General features: G+C 43.2%; 1 protein-coding gene across 4 annotated transcripts in view; it reads left to right on the forward strand.

Annotated features, from left to right (window-relative positions):
* The window catches only part of ets1 (ETS proto-oncogene 1, transcription factor), a 92,181-nt gene that overhangs the window by 50,466 nt on the left and 22,938 nt on the right, over positions 1-18,777 (forward strand). For all 4 annotated transcript variants that reach the window (XM_080214629.1, XM_080214630.1, XM_080214631.1 and 1 more), the window contains 4 exons: positions 12,778-12,897; positions 15,016-15,216; positions 16,476-16,562; positions 17,380-17,622. In XM_080214629.1, coding sequence (XP_080070755.1) covers positions 12,778-12,897; positions 15,016-15,216; positions 16,476-16,562; positions 17,380-17,622 — 651 coding nt within the window. The remainder of the gene's footprint in view (positions 1-12,777; positions 12,898-15,015; positions 15,217-16,475; positions 16,563-17,379; positions 17,623-18,777) is intronic.

Here is an 18,777-nt window from a genome sequence, read left to right on the forward strand (position 1 = left end):
TGCAAAGATGGGATCTGTGCAACGTTTTATAGGTCAAAACATTCACACATGGACCACATGAAAGCTTCGGTTAGCCGTAAAGTCGTGTACATTCTAATCTGCAGGAAGCCATGGCCTCAGAGAGCCTCGTTTTTTAACTGGGTTAAACATACACACTATCTTGTCACGTGTCCACAGAGATCAAGATCTGCGAAAAGACTTGTACAATGCAGGAGAGGTCTTATGATTTTTCTTATCGCCACATGAACCCAAACTCAGACTTTCTCACCGTCCTCCGGTTTATGGTTCAGATTAATTAACACTCCATTTTCTCCGTAGCTTCTGCTCCAGTTTACACCCTGGCCTCGTTTTACTCGTTTGCAGCCTTGAAAATCCCTGTTTTCCCTCTCCAGACAGAGCTGGTCTGGTGGTAGTGGGGAACTCTCTGCTGTTGCTAAGATAATATGGAGTCCAATTGATTACTGTTTGCTGTCTGTTTGAAGAGCTCATTTGGAAAGCTGGTGCAGAAACGATGGACCAAATGGCCTCCTTCTGCATTATAACAATTCTGTGATCTCGTTGAATTGCACACAAGTGGAATGCAGTAATCAGCCGATAATTAGAGCATAATAGCGTTAAAAACGCTGAAGCAGTATTAGTGCTAAAAATTTAGGGTGGTTTTTCTTCTTTGCCTGATCCGCTGTTGTGTTTTTACACCAAATAACAGAATCTGCTGCACAGACCACCTTGCTGAGCTGCTCTGAAGAGAGAGTGGTTAGGCAGTGGTTGTTTTCCTTAGAACACAGAAGGCTGAGGGTAGGTACGTGATCGAGGTGTACAAAATTGTGAAGGACATAAATAGGGTAGACAGGAAGAAACTTTCCCCTTTCGTAAAAGGGTGAGTAACCAGGAGGGTTTAAGGTCAGGGACAAGAAATTAAGAGGGGATTTGAGGAAGAAGTTTTCACCCAGAAGTTGGTGGGATCTGGAATTCACTGCCTGAAAGGGTGATAGAGGCAGGAGCCCTCAGAACATTTAAGAAGCCTTTAGGTGATTACTTGAAATGTCATAGCATACAAGGCTACGAGCCAAGTGTTGGAAAGTAAATTAGAATAGGCAGGTGCTTGATGGCCAGCACAGTCACAATGGGCCAAAGGGCCTCTTTTTGTATTGCAAAACTCTATTAACTGGTTTAAACTGGAATTTATGCAGCACAGAAGCGTCCTTGTATGTTTGGGAATGATAAATGAAAGACACAGTGAAGATCAGTTGCATACTGTAGATGTTGCTTTTAAATGTCAGTGTTCAGCCTGATAAGTCGCAGATTTAGCCTGGCCATTGCTATTTTGGGGATTTCTGTGAAACGCAACAGTTATTGTTACTGCAACAGCACAAAAGCAAAATACTGCAGACACTGGAAATCACAAATAAAAAAAAACACACTGAAAATGTTCAGCAGGTCTGGCATCATCTGTGGAGGGAGAAACCGAGTGAATGTTTCAGGTCAATAATCGGCTGAAAGATTATTGACCTGCCTGAAACTTTCACACTGTTTTTTTATGGGAAAGGTGAAAAATGCCCATTTTAGTTTCTGCTCCTGGCGTTTTGCGAGTTGAGTAAGAGTAGATTCAGGCCTGTCATGTTTGGTATCAGTGACAGCGTAACATTGAATTGACAGCACTGGAACAGGCCACTGGTCCAAGCCGATGTTTTATGTTCCACACAGCCGCCTCTCTTCCCTTTCTGTCTACCACCTCCCCCACCTCCCCACCCTCCTGCGTCCCCTATTGCCTCCTATTTAAAGGGTGAATTTAAGAGTTTCAGCTCATTTTTTAACCGCATTAGAAGAAAACATAGAAAAACTACAGCACAAACAGGCCCTTCAGCCCACAAGTTGCGCCGAACATGTCCCTACCTACTTGGCTTACCTATAACTCTCTATCTTACTAAGTCCAATGTACTTATCCAAAAGTCTCTTAAAAGACCCTAAAAGTTTGTATTAGCTTCAGTCCAATTGGCACTGATACTTTGCAGAATCCCCCAGAGGTATGAGCGATCGGGCCAAATGGAAGATACTGGTTGGTGCATTGGTGCTCCTGGGCAGGCAGAAAAATACGCAGGCAGAAAAATACCTGTGGCTCTGATGGTGATTCAGCTTTCTGTACCATGAACATTTAAATAGATTATGTGCTAACATGGTTGAACTGCATGCTGACATTCATGAAACAACCAGGAACAAAGAGCAAAGAACAAAGAAAATTACAGGAACAGGCCCTTCGGCCCTCCAGTCCTGCACCGACCATGCTGCCCTACTTAACTAAAACCCCCTAGCCTTCTGCGGACCATATCCCTCTACTCCCATCCCATTCATGCACTTGTCAAGACCTCCTTAAAAGTCACTATCGTTTCCACTTCCACTACCTCCCCCGGCAACAAGTTCTAGGCACCCATTACTGTGTAAAAAAGCTGTCTCGAACATCTTCTTTAAACCTTGCCCCTCGCACCTTGTACCTATGTAATTGTAATTGACTCTTCCATCCTGGGAAAAAGCTTCTGACTATCCACTCCGTCCATGCCTCTCATAACCTTGTAGACTCCTATCAGGTCTCCCCTCAATCTCCATCGCTCCAGTGAGAACAAACCAAGTTTCTCCAACTTCTCCTCATGACTAATGCCCTCCATACCAAGCAACTTCCTGGTAAATCTTTTCTGTACTCTCCCCAAAGCCTCCACATCCTTCTGGTAATGTAGCGACCAGAATTGAACACTAGATTCCAAATGCGGTCTAACTAAGGTCTTATAAAGCTGTAACATTTGGGTGACATGGTAGCACAGTGGCTAGCACTGCTGCTTCACAGCTCCAGGGACCTGGGTTCAGTTCCCAGCTTGGGTCACTGTCTGTGTGGAGTTTGGACATTCTCGTTGTGTCTGTGTGGGTTTCCTCCGGGTGCTCCAATTTCCTCCCACAGTCCAAAGATGTGTGAGTTAGGTTGATTGGCCATGCTAAAATTGCCTGTAGTGTCCTGAGATATGTAGGTTAGAGGAATAAGTGGGCAAATATGTAGGGATATCAAGGTAGGACCTGGATGGGATTGTGGTCGGTGCAGACTCGATGGGCCGAATGGCCTCTTTCTGTACTATAGAATTTCTATGACTTGCCAATTTTTAAACTCAGTGCCCCGGCTGATGAAGGCAAGCATGCTATATGCCTCCTTGACTACCTCCTCCACCTGCATTGCCACTTTCAGGAAGACTCAACACCAGCTGAGCAAAAATCTCCAGCTTAAAAAGTCAACATATTTCCATTCAGAGGTGCAAAAACTTTATGATGGATTGTAGTAGATTAGCAGGATAAATATGTAGGGTTATGGGAATAGGGCTTGGATGGGATTGCGGTGGGTGCTGACTCGATGGGCTGAGTGACCTCCTTCTGCACTGTAGGGATTCTATGATGTTCTGATAGGAACACCTAAGGACAGTTTCCCACCCACCTGCCCAATGATGCTTCCCTTGAGATGTTTCTCAGCTCATTCTGGCTTTTACCCTGCTTCTGAAGATACTTCCAATTGTCCTAGGCAAGAGCAATGCTCACATACATCAGCAGTGTGGTCACCCTTTCAATGAGTTTGCCTAACCTGTGGTGGTAACAGACTATTTAACTGAAGAAAGCATCATCATGCTACCCATATGTCCTGCATTTCCCTTCCAGGAAAGGTCAGCCAGCAGCAGCAAGATTTTCCATGTCCAGTCCAGTTACATTGAGGTTAGCTGTAGGTGGCTCAATCCAGACTGAGAATCAAACCTCTGATCCCCACGTCACACTGGATCAGAAAATCCCCTTGCTCTTCAATTAATTCCATCTTGCAACTTCACTGGTATTTTGAGGGCAGAGTTATCTTTGATCTGTTGAGAAGTTGAATCACAAGATTCTTTCCACTCACACTACAATCCAGCCCTGCTTTCCAAGAATGTTTCTTGAGTGATTTCCAGTATTCAGAGCTATTTGTGGATGAACTGCTCACCCTCCTCCAGCAACTTTATAGCGGTTAGATCAGAGCAAGAGTTGGAACACAGAGACACTCCACTAATTATTGGCTGACATTCACACTGGGGTCCACCTAATCATTCAGATCTGTCTGTTTGGGGTGAGCAAAATCTCCTTTTGCTGCCTTTGGTTTTACTTTTGAAGAGTTTTTCTCAAAGATGGAAAATCAGACTGGAGTAGGGGGAAACCAGTGTGAACACAGATGCACCAACCTACTGGGGAAGGGAATGGAGTGATGGTTAGTGGTTGAGTCTGGAGAGGGTGAATATGGTACTAACCAAATGAAACCCATTACTGTCTCTTTGATAAAGACATTACATAAGCTTAGCATTGAATCTGAGGGCATATCTGTACTGAAGAAAGAACCAGACACTGTATGGCAGTGTTGGCAGTGGGATATTCCTGCTAGCTATTTCTTGAGAGACTTAGACCCACATTTTATTACATCTCAATGTTTCTGTTTCCTGGCTGAAGCTACAGGTTCAAACAGCCACTCTTTAATTCCACAAAGGTCACAATGATCGCAATCTCCTCTAAACAGTTGGACAACTGTTCAATACTGGTGACTAGATTTACTCCTGCTGTCAGCATCTCTGGGCCTTCACATCCAGCACACATTCCGTTATCACTACAAGCAGAAAATCAATCAAATTCAGCTGTGTAACGGAGTATAATTCAAATAAGAAACAGGACAGATATCTTCCAAAGTGTGAAGAGTTAACTGACTGCCTCAAACCCATTTATAGGAACGTATAGTAATGTGAAACTGGGACTGCTTGTGAAGTAGTGGGTCCACAAGCTGCAATCCAGTCAGAATCATCCCAACTTGGATTTGTGTGGGCTAGTCTGATCAGAACTTTGCACTCACCTGACGAAGGAACAGCGTTTCCGAAGGCCTGTGGCGTTTACTATCAAATAAACCTGTTGGACTTTAACCTGGTGTTGTGAGACTTCTTACTGTGTTTATCCCAGTCCAATGCCGGCATCTCCACATCAATTCCTATTTTCAACAGCCTCCTTCCCGATTGCGGACATTACCATCCGAATGTTGTGCTTGTGAAGATCTGGCTTTAATCGGCATCAATTGACATCCTCCTTAATGTAACGTGTGATAAAGAGAGTTAATGATGGCTCTTACTCAGTAACCTGATGCATGTTATCCTCCCCATCACCTAGTGTGGGCACAACTGAGTTTGTTTCTGATTCCACTATGGCCATTCAGATGAACAGCCACTGTTTGTTAACTAGAGTGCATATCAGTCATGTATTAAATCTGGGGAAAGGAACACTGCTCAGGAATTCTCATCTTGAAGTATGTCACATCCCCGAGAGTAAGGGAAGGAGTTGACATGAGAAAGAGAGAGCATGAGTAGGGTCTCTAGATAAGGACGTGTGAAGCTCCTGCAAAAAGCATTAATGTCACTCAACCACCAGCAATTTGTGTTTAAAGCAAATCAGGGACCTGTATGAACACACCGAATGCTGCAGATTTATTGTGCTTTAGACAGAGTATCACAATAATTGACACCATGCAAGTTTGAGCATAAATATTCAGAGACAACAGGCATTTCAACTACATGTATCATCACATCACAGGCCAATTTTCACTCAATGCTACACCCATGTAATTTTTAGTAACAATAATTGATACAACGAGACATTGAGAGCTGATATTCTGGTTTTCCCTCCAAGAGGAAACTCTTGTCTCCTTAACCCAATTATACAGAGACCATTATATCCTCACTATCTGAGTGAGAGCACCTAACCTGGAACCAATAGAGGCTTGGAACTGGAATTCCTGCTCACGAACAGAGCCGTCACACACTGTCCCTCACCCACATTCTTTCCCTCACCTGCAGTCTGTCCCTCACCCGCACTTTGTCCCTCACCCACACTCTGACCCTCATCCACACTCTGACCCTCATCCACACACTGTCCATCTTTTGTAAATTGTTTACTTCCTTTGTTATAAGCACTGCTAAACAGAGCCACAATTAAATAAAAATAATGATTGGAGATGTGGCAGATGTGGGCTGGAAGTGAGAGAGAGGAAGGTGGAGAAGGGAAAGAGGGAGAGAAATGCAAATAGTGATGGAAATGGAGAGAGAAAGAGGGAAAGAAATAGGGAGAGAGATAGAAGGAGATAGAGAGAGGGAACAACAGGAGTGAAGGTAGTGAGAGATAGTGAGTGTGTTGGAAATGTGAAGAGGAAGAGAGAATAAACAGGGGGAAAGAGAGGAGTAAAGATAGCAAGAGATAGTGAGTGTGATGGAAATGTGAAGAGAAAGGGAGAACAGAGAGAAAGGAAAAGTAGAGATCAGAAAACATATACACAAACTACTGCATCACACTTATTGGAATCTGTGCATCAAAATTTCAACTTTGTATTTGGAAGAAATTTTATACAGCTCTCAAAGAAGGAGCGCTTTGATCCCAATTCATTGAGGACAACCACCAGCTACTCACTGTCCAAGGGGGAACGCAGAAAACAGAGCCTGCAATGTATCAAAGCGTGACCTGCAGCCTGTCTCTGACTCAGTTACAAGGGCCAAGTCACCCAGGGTCAGAGACTGCAAGGGTTTTGCCCTTAATCACATCTGATTACACTGAAGCTACTGTTCTTTCTTTAGCTGAAGGTATGGTGTTAGTTTGGGGAGGGAGATTGTCCCTTGGGGTGGGGATGTGCTTCATACTGTGAGGCTGAACAAAGACCCTTTAAGTCAGAGACAGTAGAACAGGTCTTGTTTATATCAGAAAACAATCATCATTCTCTGTGAAAGGAATTGATTGCTGGGGGTGGGTGGAGGGGAATCAGTCCTGCACACCCCCTATCTGATGTGGCCACAACTTCTGGTAACTTTATGCTACTTCACTTGGTTGGCATGTCCTCACATCTTTGTACAGAACTTAGGTTTCCTTTAAGGATTCAGGAAAATACTTGGGATATTGCGAAATGTGCGGAATGTTTATTGCTAAGGAATCATGTTGTGATAATTTCAGATGTTCAATCAGTGTAGAGTGCACAGGGGAGTGATAGGGAAGGGAATGACGCACTGATAACTCTTGCCATATTGCTTCACATGAGTGAACTGGGATAGCTCTGACTGCAACACTGTAAACTCAGAAACAATCAGGCAGCATATTCCTGTCAGCTAGAGACTTTGCAAAACTGTAAAGTTTCTTAAGTAATTTTTGGTATACAGTGGGAAATCTATGAGGGAAATTATTTTATTTTTGTGTTAAATCGTTTAATCCAGACTGCTGTAAACATTCAGGAAACAGGTTGCTTGAACAACATTACCACTTAAAGCTGGCGTAGCAAGTCCTAACTTGTTAATAGCAAAAGCTGTGCCCTGTCCATTCCTGTCAGCATATGAAAGTTTGAACCTGTCCACTGCCAGTAACATCTAGACCTCTATACTCTTCATTCCTGTCACATCTGGAGCTCTGCACTGACCATGCTCAATAACATCTGGAGCTCTGCACTGTCCACTCCTGGTAACATCTGGAGCTCTGCATTGTCAGCCCCTGGTAACATCTGGAGCTCTGTACTGTCCACTCTCTGTAACAACCGGAGCTCCAAACTGTCCACTCCTATCACATTTGGAGCTCTGTATTGTCCACTCTCTAACATCTGGAGCTCCAAACTATCTACTCCTGTCACATCTGGAGCTCTGCACTATCCATTCCTGGTACACCTGGAGTTCTGATGTAGAGATGCCGGCGCTGGACTGAGGTAAACACAGTAAGAAGTCTCAAACACCAGGTTAAAATCCAACAGGTTTATTTGGTAGCAAACGCCACTAGCTTTGGGGCTCTAACCCTTCGTCAGGTGAGTGGGGAGTTCTGATCACAAACAGGGCAAATATAGACACACATTCAGTTTACAGAAAACTGATTAGAATGCGAGTCTTTACCAGCTAATCAAGTCTTAAAAGTGCAGACATGTTCTGCATGGTAAAAGTTCTGAATGATCCACTTTCACATTTAGAGACCTGTACTGTCTATTCCTTCCACCTATGAAATTTTGTACTGTCCAATCTTGTCACATCTGGAATTCTGCACTGTGCCTTCCTGGTACCGTCTGGAATTCTGCACTGTCCACTTCTGCCATATCTCGAGCTTCGCACTGTCCACTCTTGGTAAGATCAGGTACTGTGTCCTGTCTGCTTCTGTCAAGACCTGGAACCCAGCTATGTCTACTCGTAACAATTGGAGCTCTGATCGATCTTGCATGTTTTGTGAAATTGAATAGTTTTCTCCTGTGGGCAAGGAGGAAGTATGCCCAGTTTTTTCCCAATCGCTTTGGAGAGAGAGACTGTGATCCAAAGAGCTGTGTTTTGAGCAGAGATTCTGGTTTGTGTCTGAAGGCTCTGGCGTGTGTGATGTTTATACACATTAACCTTCATTGCGTCACCCCTCCCCCTCATTCATGTCTCATTAAAATTACCCACTAACATTTGCCTGGGGATGAACATACACATTAGAACAGTTTTGCCCTGCTGCACTTGATAAATGATTTAGTTGTTGAGATTTTTGCATTCTGTTGTGAAGTTGTCCCTTTACAATAATTTCCTTCGAATACCTCCGACACTGTTTGACCACTTCACTATCATTTGGCACCTGTCCAGCTCTGAGCAAACAGGCAACTTGCAAAATTGCCTCTGTTGAACTAGGTCAGCCAAGTAGTCAGTATCTGTTGATAGTTTGACATTGATTGGCTCCCAACAAAGGAAACAAATCCCTCACCATGGAATGTCCACACTTGGTCAGGCTACAGCTGTTAGCTGGAGTGGACAACACCATAAATTCAGGTGTTTCTGGAAGTGGACAAAGCTGAGGGTTCAGGTGTCAATAAAACTGAACAGGGCCAACACCAGACGTTTGCAGGATGGGGTGGGGTTGAGATTCCGGATGGGTATAGAAATGAAATGTGTGTAGGGCGGCAGTGGCATACTGGTATGGTCATTGGATCACAGATTCAGGGTTTCGCTCTGGGGACCCAGGTTTGAATTCAATAAAGAAAAACCTGGAATTAAAAGTTAATGATGACCATGAAACCATTGTCAATCCTGTTTAGCTCACTAATGACCTTTTGGGAAGGAAATCTGCTGTCCTTACCCAGCCTGGCCTATATGTGACTCCAGATCCACTGTAATGTAGTTGACTCTTAAATGCCTCCTGAAGTAGCCAACAAGTTCAAGGGCAATTAGGGATAGGCAATAAATGCTGGCCTAGCCAGCATTGCCCACATTCCATGAATGAATAAAAACACGCAATCAAACCAACGAGCATTGTATTGTAATTTTGTGAAACGAGACCTGCACGAGTTCATATTGTTAACACAATGTTGTGGAATTTGTATTTAGGATTTTCCTAATTTAGGATTGGAGTAAATGTTCTCTAACATATTGCGATGTTGAACTGTGATAATGGTTATTGATGAAGGATCTCATCTTTGACTTAGCTTAGATGACTGCTTTCCAGGGCAGAGCAACAGAGCTCATGATAGTCCATAATATCTGCGTTCCTGTAATTATGTCCAAGTTTGTGATTTATTTTGCTTTGAGGGTGAGTGGTGAATGACCGGCAGCTCAGCAGTCTGCAGCATCCAGGCCTCCTGACTCATCATCTGTGTTCTCTCTGAGTTCGAAATTAATCAGTGTACATTTAGCTGACATTGGCTCAAATACCAATTGCGGTGTTACTGTAGTCACAAGAAGAGCTACTGGCTACAATGGATTAGATGGATCAGGGAGAGGTTCATCAGAGGGATGCTGATGAGGAGCTACCCTGTGTGTCTTTACTTCTCTAATTTAAAAATGCTACCATTAACATCACTTGTGAAAGCATTGGCCAGTTTCAGAGATAAGTCTTGTTCGAACAAATTAAAAATTCTTCTAATCTGCCAAAAATTCTCAATCTTATTCCCCTTTCTGCTCTTGATCTCTCACTCTGCCCTACTGCCCCCCTCTCTCTCCAGCCTTTTTCCGTCTTCCCCGGTTTCTCCTCTCTCTTCACTATTTCTCCTCTCTCTCTCTCACCCTCCCTCCTCTCTTGCTCTTTCTCCTTACTTCCCTCATTCTCTCTCTGTCAACACTGTGTAGGGTTGGGTTCTTCTTGCCCCTCTGATGGTGCAGCCTTGCTGCAGGTTTCCTGTTGGTGTGGGGTGGAGTCAATGGGACTCAAAGTGTATGATCTAATACACTGTTGTGAAGTTCAGGATGGTAGGGCAGAGAGGTGTTGGTAGCTTAATCGCCTATGATTCATGCCACTCAATTAACCTTTCCATTGACTTCTGGATTAATAAGTCACATGGACTCATTGCACTGTGTCCTGCTGCATCATACTTTGCCAGAACCTTGCAAGTGTGCAGAGCCTTGGGCTTCTTGCCCTCTGACAGTTGACAGACTCAAATGCCCAAGTTTATTGTGAATCGGTCACTTAGTCATGGTATTGGCTTTGGACCTGGATCCTTCACCCAGCTTCTAAATAACATCAATGCAATGAATCACGGGAAAGAATATGTGAATTCAATGAGTACTATCCATTGTTTGCTGGGCAATTGGCACAGATTCAGATAGTATGTTCCTCCCAATTATGGCTTCAAGAGACTATGCAGAATCACAAATCGAAAATGCTGGAAAATGCCCTCACTCCACAGACGCTGTCCAACCTGCTGAGATTTTCCAGCACTTGCTGTTTGTTTTGGATTCCAGCATCCACAGTATTTTACTTTTAACTATGCAGAATCTTTTTTTCATTATTGACATGGCTGACGAAGAGCATTTGCTGATGATCTGCGCACACTCACAGTCTAATAAACATGCAGAGTTGTGTATTTTTTTCAGCTCCTGACACCGAGAGAACTTACATTTTGTGGTTCTGACCTACTCTTCCAACTCGCTTTTGGTTTCCTTCAATTTTTAACCCAGCAGCTCCTGACCTTCTTTCCCTCATTGCTCTTCTGCCACCTTGTCCCCTTCCTCCATATCTCCCTCCTATCCTGCCCACTGATCCTCTAACTTTATCCCTCAGCTTCCAGCAAGGTGACATGTAATTTGTTGTATTTCAGAGTCCCTTTCTTGAATGTGAGTTTAAACCTCTTTGTTTGTTGGTGTTCATTTAGATTTGTTAACAACTACTAACAGGAAAGGGACTGACTGTGGTCTGCTCTTGCCTGTATTCATAGCGACTCACTGAATAGACTCTTATCAAAAACCACCCTAACAAGTGTGATGATGATAGGCAGACTCAAGTGGCAATCATTGCTAGGATCTCATTCTGTTGAGAAGAGGATTGTGAAATGAGAATTCTAATTACCATCTAATTGTTTGGAAAAATTAATTTGTGGATTATATGTTGGTGAGGCCCACCAATGATATTGCTACAGACTGAATGAAATCAGCCTTTAAAAGAAGTGTGTTAACCGTCAACTTGATTGGGGCCAGCTGCTTGCCTAGTGCCTGTTCCCACCCCCACATTGATTGGAATTCCCAGATGAGAAGTACATTGAGAACTGTGATCTTTGTCCTGCATTGTGTGACTTACCATGTAGCACATACTCAATGTCAAACCAATCCTTGCTAAAGAGTGTGTAAGCGGCATAAAAATAGAAAGTGCTGGATGAACTCAGCAGGTCTGGAAGCATCCGTGGAGAGAGAAACTGGACTATCCTTCAATTTGAATGTAACTCTTCTCCAGAATCCATAGTATATTGCTTAGATTTTAGTGTGTAAGCTGCAGCTCTGAAAAATTGTATTATAATAAGTCAGTCAACGGTGGTGTATATTTGTGTGCGTGTGCGCACAACCAGATAATCTGAGTTCCTTCTGGCTTTTGCCCATTCTAATTTCAGATACTAAAGGTGGGAGTTTGTGGTGGAGTTGATGCAGGTTGGCGGAGATTGCCTGTTACTGCATTCTGATATGACTAAGGATTTGTCAGCTTTACTATGTCCTTCATTACTTTGACTTCTATATGGCACAATCCCGCTTTTCACTGCCACGTTTCTGCTTTGCTCCTGGTTTACCCTTACCCATTTTTGAATGGACTGAGGATATAAATCTAGTCTTTGACAGTTGAGCTGTCATCCATAATCTCTGGTTCAAGTTTAATATTGACATTAGTAATTCAGCAGTACTCCAACAATAAAGACAAAAAGAAGCATGTGAAGAATCGCATGATAAGAACCTGGATAAGGTACAAGAGGGCCATGGATGTTCACTAAATTCTAGCAGAAAATGCTGGAAACATTCAGGTCAGGGAGATGAGTGGAGAGAGAAAAAGTGAAGTTTCTAGTCCCTAACTCTGCACTGATGCTGTCTGACCTGTTGGGTGTTTTCCACACTTTCTGTTTTTTACTTCAAATTTCCAGTGTCCACAGTATTTTTGTTTTCATTGTAAATTGATAGATGGGTCTGGACGCTTCAGCCTAAACAGAAATTCAAGGTGATCAACAATTCCATTCCCCAGAGCCATCTAAAGGTGCCTCACAGGCTGTGCCTGTGAATTGGATAGATAATGCAGCCAATGGAAACTCAGTTTTCAGATGTTTGTTTCTAATACCTCCCACAATTAAGCCATCAAATCCTAAATGATTGTTCCTTGGCAGTGGATCTTGTAGACATGTCCCGTACCCAACCAATGTGTCATCCAAATATATTTTTGTCCATCTACACATCCAAAATAAAAATTGTGTTTTGACTTCTGGTTTTGGAATAACATGTCTTTCTTTTTCTAAATTTCTTTTAGATCTGGAATGTGGGGATATACCATTACTGACACCCAGCAGCAACAAAATGGTGTCTCAAGCCCTCAAGGCCACGTTTAGTGAATTCACTAGAGAACAGCAGAGACTGGGAATCCCAAAAGGTAAACACTGCAATTCACTGCAATGTCAGTGTTCCTTTATATCCTTATCAAGTACTGGCATAAAAACATAAGAACTAGGAGCAGGAGTCATCTGGCTGCTGGAGCCTGCTCCACCATTCAGTAAGATCATGGCTGATCTTTTTGTGGACTCAGCTCCACTTTCCTGCCTGCTCACCATAATCCTTAATTCCTTTACTGTTCAAAAATGTATCTATCTGTGGAATTCCCTACCCAGTTGAGGCTACCTCATTGAATGTTTTTAAGGCAAGGATAGATACATAAGAACATAAGAAATAGGACTCCTGCTCCTATTTATTATGCTCTTATGTATCTATCCTTGCCTTAAAAACATTCAATGAGGTAGCCTCAACTGGGTAGGGAATTCCATAGATTCACAACCTTTTCTGCGAAGATGTTCCTCCTCATTGTGGCATGGCCTGGGTAATATAATTTTTAAAGGACTCTCTTATGTTGTCATTCTCCAGAAGCAGCAAGAGACGTTATTCATGTTGTTAATATCCCATTTATATTTCCATTTCACCTCAAAAGTGGCACCCAGCTCTTTCAAAAATCAAACAACGTGGGGGTAGGGTGGAGGGTGGGAATTACCCTTTGTGTATTAATCAGGAATATTGAATATTGCTCAGACATTTCCAGGGTAAAAGTGGATGTGCTCATTTCTGGGGTAGGGAATAATTTATGCTAACACCATTTGTTTAAATTCATGCAGCTTGATTCGAGCAGTGAAGTTTGTGAATTTGGACCAAAATTGAAAGCTGATGTTGGATCTATGTTTGAAATTAAGAAAGTGGATTTGGAGAAGTTGCCTGTGACTTAATTGTACAATCAAACCAATCATTCTGATTCTACTTCCCTATCATCGTGGCATTGCATTAACTTGCATTGGGGTTGGGACATTATTTAATTCATTCCTGGAGTGCACATGGCGTTTATTGCCCATCCTATGAAGCCGGAAATTGGCTGATATTGGCCAACCCCTCCTGAATTCCTTCGATTGTGATGAAGCTGATGACTTGATTTCTGAATTCTGTTGAACTTAAAACCATAGAAAAACTAGGATGTGGATGTAGAAAGAGGGCATTCAGTCCATTATGTCTGTGCTGGATTTCTGGTCTTATCTTCATGCTAGCAGTGACCAATTAATCAATTTCAAACAAGTGGGCTACATCCACTGTTAAAGTAACCAATTGGAAAAATTTGTGCCCACTTTGAACTTTAAGCATTATTAACCACTTGTCCAGCAGATGGTCACGTGGGTATCAACCTTAGGTTGGGGAGTTAATTTGCACAATTGTTAGCCAATGATGCCCAGACTATCTGCGGTAGAAATTGACCAACCATCAGTGTGATCAGCTCCGCTGCCTTCAGTTGATCTGGTCCCAAATTAGGTTCTCTGCTGGAATGATTTGATTTATTATTGTCACGTATTAGTATACAGTGACAAGAATTATTTCTTGTTCGCTACACAGACAAAGCATACCTTTCATCGAGAAGGATAGGGTGCAGAATGTAGTGATACAGTCATAGCTAAGGTGTAGAGAAAGATCAACTTAATACAAGGTATGTCCATTCAAAAGTCTGATGGCAGCAGGGAAAAAGCTGTTCTTGAGTCAGTTGGTATGTGTCCTCAGAATTTTGTATCTTTTTCCTGGTGGAAGAGAGTATGGGGGGGTGTGGGGTCCTTAATTATGCTGGCTGCTTTGCCGAGGTAGTGGGGAGTGTAGGTAGGAGTCAATGAATGGGAGGCTGGTTTGTGTGATGGCAAATGTTAACCTTCATCACAGCTTAAACTCCAACCACCCCACCCAGTCAAATAGCCCTCCAATATGTTATTAAACAAGAATTGAAAGAAAATGAAAAGAATAACGTGCTTCTGATAATGTTCCCAGCATTTCTCATGCCAGTGTTCAGGAGATTAATCATTAATTCTCAGACTCCAGGTGAATCCTGGAGAGATGGCAACCCTACCAAACTTTTGCGAAACTCTCTGGTGTTGTGGGAATAAGTAATGCTGATAGTGCCCAACCTGTATTTTAACGATTGTAATGATTGCTGTTGGACACACAAACATCACACATTCCTGATGTCTCCCCACAGACCCACGACAATGGATGGATGATCACGTGGCTCACTGGTTACTGTGGGCAGTAAATGAATTCAGTTTGAAGAATGTGGATTTCCACCAGTTCCGAATGAATGGTGCCAGTCTGTGTGCTCTGGGCAGGGACAGCTTTCTGGAGCTGGCCCCTGACTTTGTGGGTGACATCCTGTGGGAACACCTTGAACAGCTTCAGAAAGGTAAGGCACAGATTAACCTTTCCATCTTCAGTGTTGGATCATTCTGTTGGGATTTTTAACTATTTTTTGCTTTAATTTAAATATTGGAAGTACCCAGAATTAATTCTATTACAAGATATTGCATATCCATTGGATATTTACCTGCTATGCTGTAGGCCTTTCCCAAGTTATCCTGCAACATTCCATTGAGCTATTTCTAGCTATGATGACTCAGCGTTGGCAGATTCTGTGTCCATTGGCTATAAAGAGCAAGTTAGCATACTTTCTGTTGGCATTAATCAAAAAGCATGAACTGTTGCTATTAGGAGTGTACAGTTCTGCTATGATTACTTTTCCAAGGCCCTATTTGACTTGCATCTGTATTAAAAGATAAATATGGTTATGGTTAAATATAATGAGATGTTTGTATGTAAAAATCTTGTTATGTGTTTCTTGTATTTCCTTTTCAAATGCTATTTATTTTCCCTGACTGCTGCTCTGGCATGTGATGGTGAGAATATGTCCTGTGAAGCTTCCTCCAAACACTCTGCTCACACTGTATGCTGATGTCCCTGGGGGTAGTATATGCAAAATTGTTGTTTCTGCAGTCAAAAGTCAGATTTCAGCCGGAAAATATATAATCACATTCAGCTGCTAATTTGCGTGAATATGTACTCAACACACACACGCACTCTCACTCATTCACACGCACACAGCTTTACTCTGTATCTGCCCTGTGAGTATTTGATGGGGACAGTGCAGAGAGAGCTTTACTCTGTATCTGACCCCGTGCTGTACCTGTCCTGGGAGTGTTTGGTGGGGACAGTGTGCAGGGAGCTTTACTCTGTATCTAACCCCGTGCTGTATCTGTCCTGGGAGTGTTTGATGGGAACACTGTAGAGAGGGCTTTACTCTGTATCTAACCCCGTGCTGTACCTGCCCTGTGAATATTTGGTGGGAACAGTGTAAAGGGAGCTTTACACTGAATCTAACCCTGTGCAGTACTGTCCTGGGAGTGTTTGGGGGACAGTGTAGAGGGAGTTTTACTCAGTATCTAACCCTGTGCTGTACCTATCCTGGGTGTATTCAATGGGATAGTGTAGAGGGAGCTTCACTCTGCATTAGGCAATGCTGTACCTGACTTGGGGATATATGATGATGTCACTGGGCTGAATAAAATACGAAGTGCCCCATTAAGCAAGACAAGCGTTGATCAACATTGTCTCAAATTGATTTATATATAAAAGATTTGCTAACAGTCCAACTTCCACTTCTGACAGAATGCCAAGAAGATATTAAGCCGTATGTGGTGAATGGGGTGGTTTCCAATTACTCGGAGAACAGTCTTTTCTCTGCCTATTCCATGGGTAAGTTATTGCTGAACCTCCAGAAGTCCACAGTCACCAAACTCTGAGACAAGTAGAGTGCCTAGGCTTCCTCCCACTTGTGTGTAACAGGTTCAGGCGTGGATGTGGAGTCTGTCCTGGGTGAGGGCTTTGAGTTGAGGCCACATGTAGGTTGACACATTCCTGCTCCATGCTGGATGAAGGCAATTCGAAATTGTTGAACCCAGCCTGCAGTTCAACGGCAGGTGAGTGACACAGTAAGAAGTCTCACAACACCACGTCAAAGTCCAACAGGTTTATTTGGAATGACGAGTTTTTGGAGCGCTTCTCCTTCATCAGGTGAGTGGCTCCTGATGAAAGAGCAGCATCCGGAAAGTTCGTGATTCCAAGTAAATCTCTTGGATTTGAACCTGGTGTTGTGAGACTTCTGACTGTGCCCACCCCAATCCAACACCGGCACCTCCACGTCACATGAGCAACAATGAGCTCTGTGATCCTGGGTTAGGGAGAGGAAAAGTCAGCCAGGATTTCCCTGGTCTTCACTGCTGGGAAAGGACAAGGACAAGGACAGGGACAGGTCCCTGGGATGGAATACACAACTCCTGCATGCCATCAAGAGCCATTGTGGGTAGTGCCTGCTGGGCAGCAACACAAAGCCACATCTTCCCAAAAGGATTGAAGGAAATGGAGAATTGCAGAACTTGGGGAGGAAATTGCTCTAGATCAATATTACTCACGGGCTGCACTTTGTCTGTAATCCTCATGCCAGCTGTATTTCTGATTCCACTTCTGTCAGATTGTCTCTATCCCATTGATTTGAGTCTCTCTCTCCTGACAGGATACGGCAGTGAGCATGCTCAGTGCGTCCCTCCCTCTGAATACTCTGAGCCCGGATTTATTACAGAATCCTACCAAACTCTTCATCCGATCAGCTCGGAGGAGTTGCTCTCTCTAAAATACGAGGCGGATTATCAAGCTGTGATTACTCGTGATGCTCCAGTAGACTCACTGCAGACTGAGTACTACATTAAACAGGAGGTGGTGTCACCCGACAACATGTGTGTGGGCCGTATCAGTCGAGGTAGGTTGGTTGGTGTTGCGTGACAGAATGGCATGGTACTGGACAGCCCTGTGCTGTCCTGTGGTATTCCCAGTGCTATCCCTGTAATGTTCTTGCCTGGATAGTGGTTAACTCTGTGGAAAACGCAATATCCAAGAGGAGAAACTGGAGTTTGGTTCAGATTATCAACTCCAGAATTATCATGGAGCTCCCAAGAGTCAGATTCATCTCCTGATAGTTGCAAAATAAAGCTGGGAGGAAAATGATAGGAATAAGAAACAAAATTGTGCTCTCCTTTTTCTTTAAATGCTTGAATAAGTCTGCGTGCAAACCCATGCCTCATTTCATCCTGAGGTGAGATCTTGACATCATATTCACACTGTCACGATAACCAACTTTTTCCAGCTCATTAAGGTCACCTGACTTTGCCTTTGCCTCAATTCATCAGTGCCTTTTTACTTTACCCCTTGACTATTTCATCACATTCCTGACTTGTCTCCCACTTTCTACTTTGCATGAGCTCTACTGCCCACATCTGGCATCCCAGCAAATACCTTTCCCCTATCACTTTGTCCTCACTAATCTTTACATTGTCTCCCAGTCAGGCAATGTCTTGATTTTCAAATTCTTATCAATCCTCATCTGTTCGTTTACTGTTGATACTCTTGTGAACTGTCCTGATAAGGGCAAAATTAAAAGTTTTGACAGTTTCTTTTTCAGTAACACTCAAGATTCCATCTCGAGTCGACTGTAAGTTGTTGTTGAATGATATTAGTGATGGGGCGAAAGCAGTTTCAGAAATAGTCAAGATGAGTTCAGTTGAGCAACAGATGTTATTCTCTTCCCAATTGGCCACATAAGGCGGTGCTCCCGGAGGCTCGACAAATGGCGGGAGCTTGGGATCAGGGCGGTACCAGTTGGGTGGTATGATGTGTCGTCCAGGCAGATACCCAGCCAAAACTGTCAACCCTAAACTTGCTTTATAAGTGGAGGAGAAGTGGGATGGAGGCTAATCATTGAGACTCAGTAAGATGACCTCTTGCCTTTGAGAGGATGAGGTGGATTGATAGCCTCTGTAAAACAGTGAGAGGCTGATGCAGCAATGAAAGGTGAATATCTTGAGTCAAAAATTATTCCTGTGATAGCAGAGAATGATACCAATCTCTAAGGGATTGT

This window comes from Carcharhinus amblyrhynchos, chromosome 29 (assembly GCF_965287045.1).
Source record: "Carcharhinus amblyrhynchos chromosome 29, sCarAmb.v2.hapA, whole genome shotgun sequence".
In the NCBI taxonomy this organism is placed as follows: domain Eukaryota; kingdom Metazoa; phylum Chordata; class Chondrichthyes; order Carcharhiniformes; family Carcharhinidae; genus Carcharhinus; species Carcharhinus amblyrhynchos.